The sequence below is a fragment of the Nelumbo nucifera genome, chromosome 3 (genome assembly GCF_055504915.1).
Source record: "Nelumbo nucifera cultivar China Antique chromosome 3, China Antique-T2T, whole genome shotgun sequence".
NCBI lineage: Eukaryota > Viridiplantae > Streptophyta > Magnoliopsida > Proteales > Nelumbonaceae > Nelumbo > Nelumbo nucifera.
The window spans coordinates 99,272,503-99,286,090 of NC_142651.1; the positions used below are offsets into that span (position 1 = coordinate 99,272,503).

Consider the following 13,588-nt stretch of genomic DNA (forward strand, 5'->3'; position numbering starts at 1 on the left):
CTCGGCGAGTCAGCGGTCAGCGCTCTCTCTCTCTCTCGCTCGCTCACTCTCGTCAGTCTCTCTTTCTCTCTCTTGGACTCCGTAAAAAGTAAAATACCAGAAGGGTATTTCTGACATTCAGCATAACATATCAGTTTCGCTTTGGAAATTATTAATTGCTAAATATAGTAAATAAACAAATAATTAATAAAGCAGATCAATTTTATATTAGGATAAGGCCATAGAGATCCATCTGCATCACGATATTATCCGTCGCGGCCGATCCAAAGGGAACAGACAGGTCGATTTGCAGAAGCAAACCCTAATCTCTCTCTCTCTCTCTCTCGCGCGCGCGCGCGCGCTACTTTTTGCAATCTAGCCGTGAACATAAACACTTCTGACTGTTACGGAAAATTTTCCACAAAAGAGAGCTGGGTTTCCCTCCTTTTTTTTCTGTTTCTTTTGTGTTATTTGGTGGAGAAATCTGCAGCTGGGAGTGCAGATTTGATGCTTTTGAGCTCGAGGAAGGTGAAGAATATTTGGGGTTAATTTATCTTTTACATTTTGGGATTTCGTTTGATGCTTTGAATTTACGGATCCGTGTAAATAACCTTAAATCTGTTGCTTTTTCAACCTAAGTTGAAGCTTCCAAGGAACGGATCTCGGAGGTAATTCGGTGATCCTTTGGGAAGAAGATTTAAGCGGCTGAGTCCACGGCCAGCGCTTCCTCTTCCTGTTGTGGCTATTTGCTTTATCAGCTCTTTGATAGGCTGTTCTGCAATTAGCGCGTGTGATTTCGTCATTTTGTAGAAGAGCTTATGATTATAGTCTGTTATTTCCATTGAAGGTAGTGTTGTTTTAAGGATTTTGACGCTTCTAATCGTCGGAGATTCGCTCTTATCTGTTTCTGTGTAATTAGTAAGTTTCTCGTTTGTAAGCTCTGAAGGGTACTTTTTGTTTTTTTTTCTGGATAATGCTTGGGGGATTGAAAACAACCTGAGTCGATAAGGATTTGGAGGGATTGGAATTCCGTAGATGTCTTGTTAATGTTGTTTTGACTTGTGAAGAAGTGGGAAGCAAGTGATGTCTCTCAAGAGTATTATTCAGGACATGAAGGGGGAGATCGGTAGCATTTCAAGGAAGGGTTTTGAAGTTAAGCTGGGTTATGGGTTGAGATCGAGGTCACATCGAGTGGTTCAGGATTCTTCGGTTCTTATCGACGCCATGAAGCAGAGTTGTTGGGCTAACATGCCGCAGGAGCTACTGAGGGACGTGCTGATGAGGATAGAAGAGTCAGAAGGTGCCTGGCCCCTTCGGAAACACGTTGTTGCTTGTGCTGGGGTTTGCAGGAGTTGGAGGGAAATCACAAAAGAGATCGTGAAGACTCCTGAAGTTTCCGCCAAGCTGACATTTCCGATCTCCCTGAAGCAGGTTTGTGATGTTGCCGTTTATACTTCACATTCGAATTCTACTCTTCTTATGTTGGTTTTAGTACCTGGTTTTCCCTTGCATTTGGGGCTTATTCGTGTTTTGATTTCTCTGGTATTATTAGCACCTTGACGTTGAGTGTTTTGCAGCTGGATTGTCTGATCGAGTTAATTCGGTCTGTTAGAATCTGAAAGGAATTTCTATTTTTTCTTCTTGGAGTTTTATGTTTTACCTCTATTAGAGAGGAATCTCAAGGGGATCGGCTATCCCTTCGAGCCATTCGTGGACTTCTATTGAGTACCCCCCCCCCTAATGTATAGCTTAAACGAAAACCTGTTAGGAGTTCTCTGTTTCCTTCTGTTGTTTGCTTAGTTCTGTTAAGGTATGCTGAGCTTGGGTTTTCTTTATTGTTCATTTCAGATTGTCCTCCCAGTTACTGTTGAAACCTTGGTTGTGGTGTTGTACCGATGATTTCACCTTGCTTGCAATGAATTAATTGGTTACAAGAGTCTAACAATTCTAGAAGAGAAGTTATTATTCTTTTTTATTGGTAGGAGAAGAGAAAAGTAGTATTCTTAACATTTTCTTCTGTGTTTCCCGAGCATTTTGTGCATTTTTTTAACCAAAACTTTCTACATCCATTCACAAATATCCTAATCTTTATTACAAATTTGCAGCCTGGCCCTAGAGACTCCGTCCTCCAATGTTTTATAAAACGGAATCGCACCACCCAAACATATCATCTCTACCTTGGCCTATCTCAAGGTGAGCACTTCATCTCTGCTTTAGGTTCATCATATTTACTCTTTAAGATGGAATTGGTTCGACTTTTTTTTCCTGAAAGTTGTATTAATGCTCTTACCAAAAAGAACTATTTTATGGCTATGGTTACTTAGACTAGTAAAAAAAAGTTAAGCTTTTTTGTTGTAGAATATGACATTTGGAGGAATTAAGGTCTCTTTCATAGTTTTGTCTGGTTTCCTTTTATTCAGTAGTGATTTTCTTTCTGTTGTTACTTGTTATCCTTGCAGCACTAACTGATAATGGCAAGTTCCTTCTTGCTGCACGCAAATGTCGACGTCCAACATGCACAGACTACATCATCTCCTTATATGCTGATGATATGTCAAAGGGGAGTGGGACCTACATTGGGAAGTTGAGGTATGTTCCGGCTGACATATTTGATGTTAAATGATTCTTGGCTTTCATGTGAGCGTGAGATTCACCATCTTGTTCTTCTTAATAGGTCCAACTTTTTGGGGACCAAATTTACCATATACGATGCACAGCCTCCTCATGCTGGGGCTAGAGTTACAAAAAGCCGCTCCACTCGGTTAGTGGGTTTGAAACAGGTCTCTCCAAGAATCCCTGCTGGCAACTATCCCGTAGCACACATTTCTTATGAGCTGAATGTTTTGGGTTCTAGGTAAGATAACAAGTTTATGTCACTAGTTGTAATTTTCTTCCTGAAAAGGGTGATGATTATCAGTTTTTTATCTGCACAACATGTTCTGTTCTTGAGTCTGCATAGTAACCGATTACTTGTGGAGTTATATCTTTATCAGTTTTTAGTGTTTTTTCCCTGTTTCTATGCTTTTCAGAAAACAACCACACTAATTATATGTTATGGGACCTCCAGGGGTCCAAGGAGAATGCAGGTTATAATGGATTCCATTCCAGCTTCTGCAATTGAACCAGGAGGTGTGGCCCCGACACAGACTGAATTCCCACTTAGCAACATTGATTCCTTCCCATCACTTCCATTCTTCAGATCAAAATCAGCCCGCACAGAGAATTTCCAATCAGGACCTTTGGCTACCCCAAAGGAAGGATCATTGGTTTTAAAAAACAAGGCTCCTAGGTGGCATGAGCAGCTCCAATGCTGGTGTCTTAACTTCCGTGGGCGTGTGACAGTTGCTTCTGTGAAGAATTTTCAACTGGTAGCTTCTCCTGAGAATGGACCAGCAGGACAAGAGCACGAGAAGGTCCTCCTCCAGTTTGGTAAAGTGGGAAAGGATTTATTCACCATGGATTACCGGTATCCCATTTCTGCTTTCCAGGCATTTGCTATCTGTCTCAGCAGCTTTGACACCAAGATTGCTTGTGAATGACAAACAGGTGTGTGAAACTGTCTTTGCATGCATTGAACTTTCAATTGAAAATATGGAAAAGTTCAACGTAGTTAACATTAGGCATCAACAATTTGTCAAGGTGTATTTTGCCTGTTGGGTGAGCGTCGGGGGGGATACACTGAACTACTGATGTGAATTATTTCGTAGGTCATATAGAACTTGTATACATTCAATGGGCATTTCACAAATGTCTGGATCAATGAGAATAAACATAGAGTGGGTATGTTTGGTATTGGCATATAAGTTGATTTTCTATGATACTGTTACCTGTTGAAGTTGTATGGGTGATCAATTCAGGCCATCCATGCTAAAGTGGTGGGTGAACCCCATCACTGTAATTAACCAGCAATTTACAGTATGCTAGTTAAATGATTTGAAGCAAGAGATTTAGTTAGTTTATTTATTTGACATCTAGCCTTTATATGGGGTGAATTAGTGGAGTGGATGATTAATGTACAGCAAGTGAACCTTGATCATGCTGTGTCTGACCTATTCAATTCAATATAGGTTCAATTTTTCTTGGCAGCTGTTAAGGCAGCAAGGGATACTGCTCTTTGAATTAGTGGTCCAGATCATTTTTTAAATTTTGCTTTTACATACAACCATCATTGTGTGCCCTTTACTAAATCCATTTTGTCCCTTTGGTCTTGGAGCAGTGGAGTGTTTGAACATCTATTATGGGCTTGAGCATTATAACAGAGTTCACTGGGTATGTACCAGTAGTGTGGATGTTGCTGGAGAAAGTTTAATACAAAGCTACTGGTTGGCGGAACTGGTCTCCAATTGCCAATTTGCGTTTTGTATGTTGTATAGTTTTTGTTTTTATTGTTTGTGTACATAACAGCCATTCTGAAGATGAGGTATACATGTCCTGGCATTTGGTTACTGCAAATCATTTTCAAATCCTGTGAAACTGAAACATGAACGCCTGAGTTCCAATTTATAGTCCGAGGTGTACTGGACAAAATCAAAATGGCGGTGTTGAGCCATGGTTTTGTACTCCCTGTAGGTATTCCGAGTTAACTTACTGGATTGGAAAGAACGTCTGACTATAATCCAGAAGTTAATATTATGTCTCGTTTCTATCTTCTGGTCTTATCTGTCTCGAATCTGGATTTTTTACGAGATGTTCCGTGAATTTGAAGTTTCATGGAAGAAGTCCGATGTCATGTACTCTTATTGAAGAAGATTCCAAGTAATGGAACCGAATTCAGATGATTTTAATATAATAATAATATGTCTATTTCGGATATAAAAGCTTATATTGTTTAGTTCATTGGGTTGAATTTTTTTTTTTATACAGGGATTGAATTCGGTTATGATGTGATTCGATCAAATGGATGCTTTTTATTCTCTCAATTAGATCTTAGTACTTGAGTTTCATTTAACGTCATTGGTTGAAATTTTGATTTAAACTATTCTATAGCAAATATTGGGAAATGCATCCAATAGGAGCACTTTTCATTTATTGCAAAAAGTCTAGGTTCCAAGTTGTTTAGGAATAGTGGCGTTGACTTTGGAAGCAGTATAAATGCAAATATGTACAGTGTAAATACATACTAAATAATACAAAATATAAAGTTTTTGCACTCTATATAGCATTTGTAGTCCTTTCAAACTCAGCCTAAGGCTTGCCTTAGAGCTTAGAATTTGTCAATTTTATTTTGAGGAAATGAGGGATATATGTCATTGGTGATTAAGTGTCATATTGATGTTATGGAAGTCATGGGTTTGAGCCTGATTATCTCTAAGGCCTTGTTCGCTTTTCGATAAATTATTTATTCGAGTAAACACAATTATTTGGGTAAGTTTTTTCTAGGAAATACTTAACCAGGTAAGTGCATTTATCCATGTTCTTTTATTCATCAGGTAAATAAGGTAATGACCATTTTAATCATAAAAATATATTATTAAAAGGGCATTTTTGTTCCATTCAAGTGTTGGCAACTTTTCTCCTAGCTGGGAAAGGTATTTACCCACCTAGGAGATGGGTGTCTAGGAAATTAAACTTTCTCTAGTCCTCGCATTAATCTGAAAAATGAACATGAGATTCTTGGTTAATGTGAACAAAAATCCCATTGACCAACTTTCTTCCCTTTCAAAATCCGAAAAAAGAATGCTCCCTAAATCCAATGTGAGGCTCAGTTTGCAAGGAGTACAAATATGAATATGTAGGTCTAAAATCTTATATTTTATATTATTTTGCATGTATTTATATTGTATATATTTGCATTCTTTTCAAATTGAGTCTGAGTTTTTCTATTTTGACTTGGTTTCTGCATAAATCAGAATTATGGAATTAATGTGAGGGGGTAGGGATGGCTATATTTTTTAGAGAAATACTCCAGGTAAATATGAAGTACATCCAATGCATCTTAGTTGCATTCTTCAATTAATTGATTGAATATAAGTTTTTGAATGTCTATAGTATATAAAGAGGATATTTTACTTAGTTTTGATTTAGGCCATAGAATTTAGATTTGATTATATAATGTTAACTTTTTATTTGTACACATACATAACACATGCTCTAACACTATTTCAATCTAATATCATTTGTTTTTTAAAGATCCATTGGATATCATATTGAATTAAAGTCTTTGGTTTTTTAATCGGTTTGGAGTGTGTATATGATCTGATTTGAATTTTCTCCGTTTACACCTCTGAGTGTAATCTTCTTTATACTGGGCGACAAATCCTAAAAATCTGCGACTTAGAAATCTAAGTCATGTTTGATTCACTACTTTGGGCCTCATTCTTTTAATTCTTGCTCATTGTAGACAAGAATGAACAACATTAGTGTTTGGTTACAAAATTTTTGTCATGGATCATATTCTTTTTAGAATGAAAAATCAGCCCGTAGCACAAAAATTGAGGTAGCTTGCAGCATGAAAAATAATAATGCCCCATCTTGTTCATTTTCATCCTTTGAGGAAAACTCTGCCTACAAAACTGCAACTATAGATATTTACTAGCAAACTATCGTGGAAGTATTTTTACGAAGACACTAATAAAATCACTTTTACACGAAAGCACTTTTACAAAAATACTTTTATGAAAGTATTTATATAAAAGCATTTTTATGGAAGTACTTTTATAAAAGCACTTCTACGGAAGTATTTTTATAAAAGCACTTCTACGGAAGTATTTTTATAAAAGCACTTTTACGGAAGTATTTTTATAAAATCATTTTTACATAAATATTTTTATAAAAGCACTTTTATGAAAGTACTTATATCAAAGTATTTTTACGAAAGCACTTTTATAAAAGTACTTTTACATAGGACGTTTGTCAGTCTGAAAAGAATTCATTTTTAGGAAAAAAGCGTTAGGTTCATGGTAATATTTTATCATCCTGCTTAATTTACCACTCTTGTCCATTTTAAAATTTCGCCTTGGGTAAGAACGAGAAAGAATGAATTGAATCAAACATGGCCTAATTGCTATTTTGAGTTTTGATTAGTCTGTAGTTTATTTTAAATATCATTTCTAAACCTATTTACAGGTTGGGTTTTACCACTTATTAACAGAAAATGCCTAGGTTCAGGTTCAATTATTAGGTTTATTTTTGAACTTGAGTTCAGCCCATGCCAGGTGTACGTTATACGACATCTTAGTTCTATTCTATCTTCGAATTCCAATTTTTTTTAACTTGTTCCTATCCAATCACACATTTTGTACATAAAAAATATTGCTACTCAAGATACAATTAAAAAAAAATCACATCTTTTGAAAGATTTCTTGATTCCTTTCTTTTTAGCTGCTTCAAGGCCTTTTATTATAGCACGTAGTTCAGTATCTTTGCTTCCTACTGTTGTAGACCTGCTACAATGATGAGATGGCTTTCTTAGGCTGCGTTTGGAAACGATGTAAATGGAGTGTAAATCTCGATTCAGGGTAAATTTGCACTCTAATTCATTTTTGCCTGTGTTTGGCAATATTACATTTATGCATTGACAAATGACAGAACAATGCATATTTACCTTGATAAAAAAATGTAAAAGTAAGTAAATAAAAAAAAGTACATTTGCATTCAAGTGGGCTTTTGATAAAAAAAGTATATGCTTTATTGGAATCCATGTTTGTATCCATTACAGCTAAAAGTCTGTTTAGTAAGAAGGTAAATTTTTCAGTGCAAAATTAATCCAATTTTGCAATTTATATGAACCTTTTTACACTCTACATATTTGTATTCACACTTATTTGCATTGTTTCCAAACACAACCTTAAAGACCAAAGCAAAAGCAACACTAGCAAGCATATTAGGTCTGAATGATCCATCAACATACAATATAATAAAAGCATAATTATTATTTCTTCTAAGATTTAGTGTTTATTGATCATGGAGATCCCCAGAGCCTTCATTTGTGTATCTGGTTAAGTTTTTCAGTTACTTGCATGGGAGATGAAGTTGATAAAGGGGAATGAAATGTCATCGGTATGGCATATTGATGCCACCATTTTTCCAAACCCTAACTTGGGTTTGATGAAGGAAATGGGTGATGAAACACAAGTGGACTTTCTCTTGCCATGTTCCTTAAGCTTTGGTTTTAGGGTTTTGAAATGAAAATCAAGAAGTGGTTGGATGGAGCATGGTAGGAGTGATGTAAAGCCCCTAAGATGTTTGCTCTCTTTTGAGCCTTCTCTTTTCTCTAAGGACATGAGGTCCTGAACCTGAACTATCTCTTAAGGAACCGTTCAACCTAAAAGCTTAAATTATTAGGTGAGGTCTATTCTCTAACACACTCACTCATGTAAAAGCCCATTGGGCTTGAAGCATAGACAAGTACAAACCCATTTATACCTTTTGTTAAAATTTAATTAATTATAATAGGGGCAACAAGCATCAAATACTAGACCATTTGGCCAAACAAGCTATGATACTATTTCAAAAACTGTTCAACCTAAAAGCTTAAGCCCTTAGGTGAGGTTTTCATTCTCTAACACTATCACCATATTTGGGTTTCTTGTGTTCAAATAGTCCCTGTGGACTGAATGAGTCTATACTCCAGTAAAAAGAAAAAAGAGTCAGTTATAAGGGTTTAAGTAGAGTAAAGAAAATGAGTCTATACTCCATGTAATAAGCTTTCTATAAAAAAGGAGTTATTAATTGGCAAATATTTCTTAGGGTATTTGTATTGAGATCTCTTGGTTTGCACAGGCAAGATATGAAACTTAGAACAGCAGTCTTTTACTTTTTTAAACTCCCATTCAAGAATATGATGTCATTCTCAAATCTTAAATATATGTTCCCACCTGAGTCCTAACATATCTACAGTTTTTTTTTTTTTTAAAAGTTAAAGCAAGGCTCAGTTTGGGAAGAGCAAAAATACTGTAGAGTGCCTAACCTTGTGCTTTGTATTATTTTGTATGTATTTGTACTATGCATATCTGTAGTTGTATTTGTTTTTCTAATCCGAGCCTAAGCATCAATTTGGGTATTTTATATGTATTTGTACACCGGGCTTGAGGGACAGGCTATCCTCATTGTATAGCCCTTTGGATCGGAAAAAAAAAATACATGTACAATGCAATTACAAGGTTTAGAAATACCATATAAAGGGTTTTGCACTAAACATATTTGCATTTACATTCTTCTCAAATGGAACTTGAGGTTCAGTTTGAAAAAAATACAAATACAAATATGTAGGATGCAAATACATACAAAATACAAGGTTTTACACTCTAAGTATTTATATTTGTACTCTATCAAAATTGAGATTTAGCCGCTTTACTTTTACTTGATTGAGTTTAAACTTGACATTCCATTATTTAGAACTTGCAAAATTAAAAAAAAAAAAAAAAAAAAAAAATTGGGATATGTTGCTTTGCATGTTTGGCTTCTGCCAAATTCTAAGCTTGATGCCGCCAAACGAGCGGGGATTATGGAATGCAATAATATTATAATTATATTACGTTACATAACGTATCACCGAAGCTGTCTTAACTCAGCCGTTTGAGCGCGTGGCTTTTAACCACGTGGTCGTGGGTTCGATTCCACAGACGGCGTTTTTCAAAGTTTTTAATTATTTTTTGGTTTTTTTCTGTCCGTGGGTATTTTGAGCTGTCATAGTCGAAGAACTTTCAATATAGCGATTGGTCAGTCGGTAGATGTCGATGTTATTTCTGTTTTTTTCCCAATTATTATTCCTGCCCCTTCACCCTTGATTCTCTCCGGTATCTCCCCTTCACCCTCCGCTTTGTGATAACTTCACAACGTGGCCATGGAGATTACCAGTTTGCAGGGAATTACTAATAACACATATATCTCGTTATTTTTGTTTACTGAAACTCATAAACAATAAAACCTCTTCTCATACACTCATACTATTAGTATTCTATCTATAATCTTTATTTCTCCCTTTTATTCTATCATTTACAGATATCGTCGTCGTATATAACTTATCTACGATAATCCGATTCTTCTTCTTCCTAGGCGACTTGCGCCTCGAGCTTCTTCTCCGATTCTGATACCCTGCATAAAGTTACAGTAGTAACACCCTCCCCTTCCTCCGTCATGGCCGTCTGGTCGTCGGAATGTAACCCGGGTTGGTTGAGACTCCTGACGAACTCCGTAAAACAAGGAAAATGCTCCGGCGAGAAGAAATATGCTCCCATCCTCTGATAAGTGAACCCATCCATCACCGCCGCATTCTCTCCACACAGATTCTTCTTAATCTGTTCAAAACCCTCCGGAGCCAAAGACAGGGATGAATTCTCCCCGGAGACTCTTACCCCATGCTTTCTGCAGGCCCCCATGATCTGCGAACGTAGCGACTCAGGGCTAGCGAGTGATTGCTGTGGCTGGTGGGCGTCGGAGAGGTCCATGCCGGGCACTATCATCCTGCACGAGTTCCTAGCAAAGAGTTCGGCTATGGCGTCATAACCGACTCTGTTGGCGGTGTTGTAGAAACCGGCTGTCAACTCGGAGGGGTGGGAGCGAGTCTTGTACCATGAGTGCAGGAGTGGGAGTCTGCCGGATAGAGTTACAGGGGCGTCGGAGAATGAGGTCGAGGCGAGGGAAAGCAGGCGGTCGGCGTGGGACATGAGCTGGGTTGAGTACCAGGTGAGGAAGAAGTCGCCGTATGGGGTCTCCCATGAGCCTCCGTTCTCCTTGAAGAAGGTGTTGGCGAAGGGCGACTGGTCGTGGTTGGGGGCGTCATGGGGACCTGAGAGGCCCCAGAAGGGGTTTCCGGTCGCCTGGGCGTGTTCCTGCAGATGCTTTAGCATGTTTTTGTCGTAGCTCTGGAATTCTCCTGCTCCTGTAATCTTGCCACCTCTCGCCGACGGCCGAGAAGGGTAGCGGAGCTCTCCATCCGGTCCCAGGCTCACTGAAACATCCTGAGGAGATCACAGAAAAAGCGGCCATTGATAAGAACCGGTTCTAACAAATAAATAAATGTGATGGGTTGAGACATGAGAATGAAGATTTGAAGCTTACCACAATTGTAGAGCCCATGAGGTTTGAGAATGAAGATTTGAAGCTATCCAGGAATTCCTGGTAAACCTGAACCGGAGTCTTCCCGTCGAGGACGGGCAAATCGTCCACCGCCAGCGACAGACACTCTTTGTAGCGCCGTCCCGACCTGTCGGTGAAGAAGATGTCTGGTTGTGCTTCACCAATCTTTGACACCCAACCAGGGAGTTCAATTTTGGCTTGTTTGGCGGCATGGAAGCAGACAGACACGCGAAGCTTGAGACCCGCGTCTCGGACCATCTCTGCAAGCTCAAGATATCCCGACCAGTCGTACTTTCCTCTGGCTTCCTTCTCGGCTATCCCCCACCAGATGGGAAATTCGACCCCTTCTACCCCCAAAAGTTTCAGAGCTTTCAGCCCTGCCCCGATTGCTTTTACATGGTTCAGTGTGTTGCTGTGGGAAACAGCATCCAGAGGAAGCCCAACAAATAAGCTTAATTCATCCTCCTGCATCAAAAATAGTAATTAATTTCAATAGATATACACAGATTTCTCCGATGAATTAAGGTCGAGACCCTAATTTCTGCAATTCAAAACGAACAGAAGGAAAGAAAAAATAACACTTACTAGCTTCGATCCTTTCGGCATCGCTCTCTCTCCGGCAATTTTCTCCAATCCGGAAACCTCCGGTTGTGTTGCCTTGAGAGAGACTTGAATTTCAGCTGTTGTCCATCTTCTAGCAAGATTAAAACAAACCTTATTTTTTCTGGTGAAAATCTGCTTGGAACTAAAAAACCCAAGCTTCCAATAAGGTGAATCGGTAGTTCCGATCTTCACCTGAGAACATCCAATTACTGAAACCTCCATCTCAATTCACAAAGTAAGGAAAAGGAAGGAAAAAAAAAATGAAAACAGTATGGTTGATAAGATACGAGACTGAAAGGAAATAGAAGAAATCAGAGTCTTCGTTCGTTTCAGTATTCAGGTGGGCTGCTCTGCTCATGGTCGCCAGAGTGTGAAGCGAACCATCTGTTATATAGGAGGAGCAAGGAAGAAAAGAGGCATTTTTTCAGGCGATGTTAGGATTTTGGAATCATCCAATCAGAAATGCCACGTGTCATCGTAATAGTGGTTGCTATCCTGCTGCTTAGGATGGAGTTGGGAAAACAATGAATCCCGTTGCCCCCACGGCCCCACCGAGTTCACTTTTGCTAAGACCGGGTGTATTGCTAAAGGATTAGGGTTGTCAACGGGTCGGTTTGATTCGATGGATTCGAACCAATTGGACCGGTTCTGGTTTTAGGATTTGTATTTGTGGATTGATTTGGGTTTTAATTTATTGTCTCAATTATTGAAGGTGTTTGGGTTTGTTTACGTTTATTAAGTAAGCGTTTTATACTTGTGTGGTTATAAAATCGAGAAAAACAATTAATGAAGGCGTTTACGATACATAGGCATCATTAGACACCACATCAGTAAAGTGCCACTAAATGCTTATCCGTTTCAAGAAAGCTTCTAGAAATGGTACAGATGTAATTAATGAGGCCTTTGCTCACAGGTGCCTATGTGACAGCGTTCACCCAATAAACTTAATTATTGAGTTTAGATCGGACTAAAGCAAATATATAATTAATATATATTTATAGATAAATAGATAGATAGATAGATATGTTTAGCAGGTTTATTATAATTCTATCCATCAAGTCAGACCTGCTTTTGGTCTTTGGGTCAAAAACTACATAACCCAAAGACCAAAAGCGAATCAATCGGTTAAATTGACCCAACAATTTCTAGGACCTTGATATTTCTTGTTGGGTCAATTTCAATTTTATAATCCTGATTCAAATTCGATCGGTTAACAACACTATATGGAACACGTGATGTACACATAAATTGATTTTTAAATTGAGCTTTTATGTTCAATAAAATTCGGTTGATAAAGTTCTTAAATCTAATTGAGTTTATGTTATGTATAATATTTTTATGTTTGTATATAAACTTTTATATGTAAAATGTTTTATTTTATTTGTAATATCAAGCCAAAATTAAATATATAAAATTTTGAACTGATATTTTTATGCCTTTATCCACCCAAATTACATCCACATCATTAATTTTGTCATTTTGTGGTTTTTGCGCTTCCCTAAAACTTCGTCGTAGCAAATTTTGTGACCCCACTTGCGCTTTTACGGCAACTACAGTTCTTTTTTGGATTATTAATAGTACAATCCAAGGAAAACAAATTACAACCATTCGATTGGAACCTCTAGCTTCAGACCAGCCTTTTCGGCTGAGCATAGGCCAAACTGCCAAAGCGTGTTTCCTACTTCCTACAGTTATGGACCTTAGTAGATAACTTAGATCCCGACAGAAAAGATACCCATCCAACGATTCACGCTGGCTGACCGGTGTACTGGATTAGACACTTGAGGGAACCGAGGGCAATATAGTAATTAGAGGCCTCAAAGTGGGAGAGGGAATATTTTATCGTAATTTATGGAGCAATAGTCCGGCTTTGGTCGGGGCAAAGCCCGCTCCAAGCCTCCAACAACCTCTACAGCCTTACGTTGGGATATTCCCAATGCAAGGGATATTTTTGTGGATATGGACTGATGGGATGACGTGGCAACGA

General features: G+C 38.1%; 2 protein-coding genes across 3 annotated transcripts; one reads left to right on the forward strand and one right to left on the reverse strand.

Annotated features, from left to right (window-relative positions):
- The first annotated feature begins 214 nt into the window (after window positions 1-214).
- LOC104588933 (tubby-like F-box protein 3) lies at window positions 215-4,796 on the forward strand. 2 transcript variants are annotated; one of them, XM_010247065.3, is made up of 6 exons: window positions 215-1,410; window positions 2,085-2,172; window positions 2,439-2,568; window positions 2,654-2,833; window positions 3,047-3,525; window positions 4,196-4,796. In XM_010247065.3, exons 1-5 carry the CDS (start codon window positions 1,063-1,065, stop codon window positions 3,516-3,518), a joined length of 1,218 nt encoding a protein of 405 aa, XP_010245367.1. In that variant the 5' UTR covers window positions 215-1,062; the 3' UTR covers window positions 3,519-3,525; window positions 4,196-4,796. The 2 variants fall into 2 exon arrangements, with proteins under 2 accessions (XP_010245367.1, XP_088757979.1); XM_088901853.1 differs by having other exon boundaries at window positions 4,047-4,623.
- A 4,992-nt stretch (window positions 4,797-9,788) lies between these two features.
- Window positions 9,789-11,994, reverse strand: LOC104588934 (inactive beta-amylase 9-like). The gene is made up of 3 exons (XM_010247066.3): window positions 11,584-11,994; window positions 10,981-11,463; window positions 9,789-10,880 (listed from the first exon to the last, which is right to left on the reverse strand). Exons 1-3 carry the CDS (start codon window positions 11,821-11,823, stop codon window positions 9,972-9,974), a joined length of 1,632 nt encoding a protein of 543 aa, XP_010245368.1. The 5' UTR covers window positions 11,824-11,994; the 3' UTR covers window positions 9,789-9,971.
- Window positions 11,995-13,588: the final 1,594 nt, after the last annotated feature.

Bases quoted from the DNA above. Each gene is read 5' to 3' on its own strand.
- LOC104588933 (XM_010247065.3), top strand. From the start codon at position 1,063: ATGTCTCTCAAGAGTATTATTCAGGACATGAAGGGGGAGATCGGTAGC. The intron at 1,411-2,084 runs GTTTGTGATGTT...ACAAATTTGCAG, and splicing joins TTCCGATCTCCCTGAAGCAG to CCTGGCCCTAGAGACTCCGT. The intron at 2,173-2,438 runs GTGAGCACTTCA...TTATCCTTGCAG, and splicing joins CTACCTTGGCCTATCTCAAG to CACTAACTGATAATGGCAAG.
- LOC104588934 (XM_010247066.3), bottom strand. From the start codon at position 11,823: ATGGAGGTTTCAGTAATTGGATGTTCTCAGGTGAAGATCGGAACTACC. The intron at 11,464-11,583 runs GTAAGTGTTATT...TTTTTGATGCAG, and splicing joins TGCCGAAAGGATCGAAGCTA to GAGGATGAATTAAGCTTATT. The intron at 10,881-10,980 runs GTAAGCTTCAAA...TGATCTCCTCAG, and splicing joins TCATGGGCTCTACAATTGTG to GATGTTTCAGTGAGCCTGGG.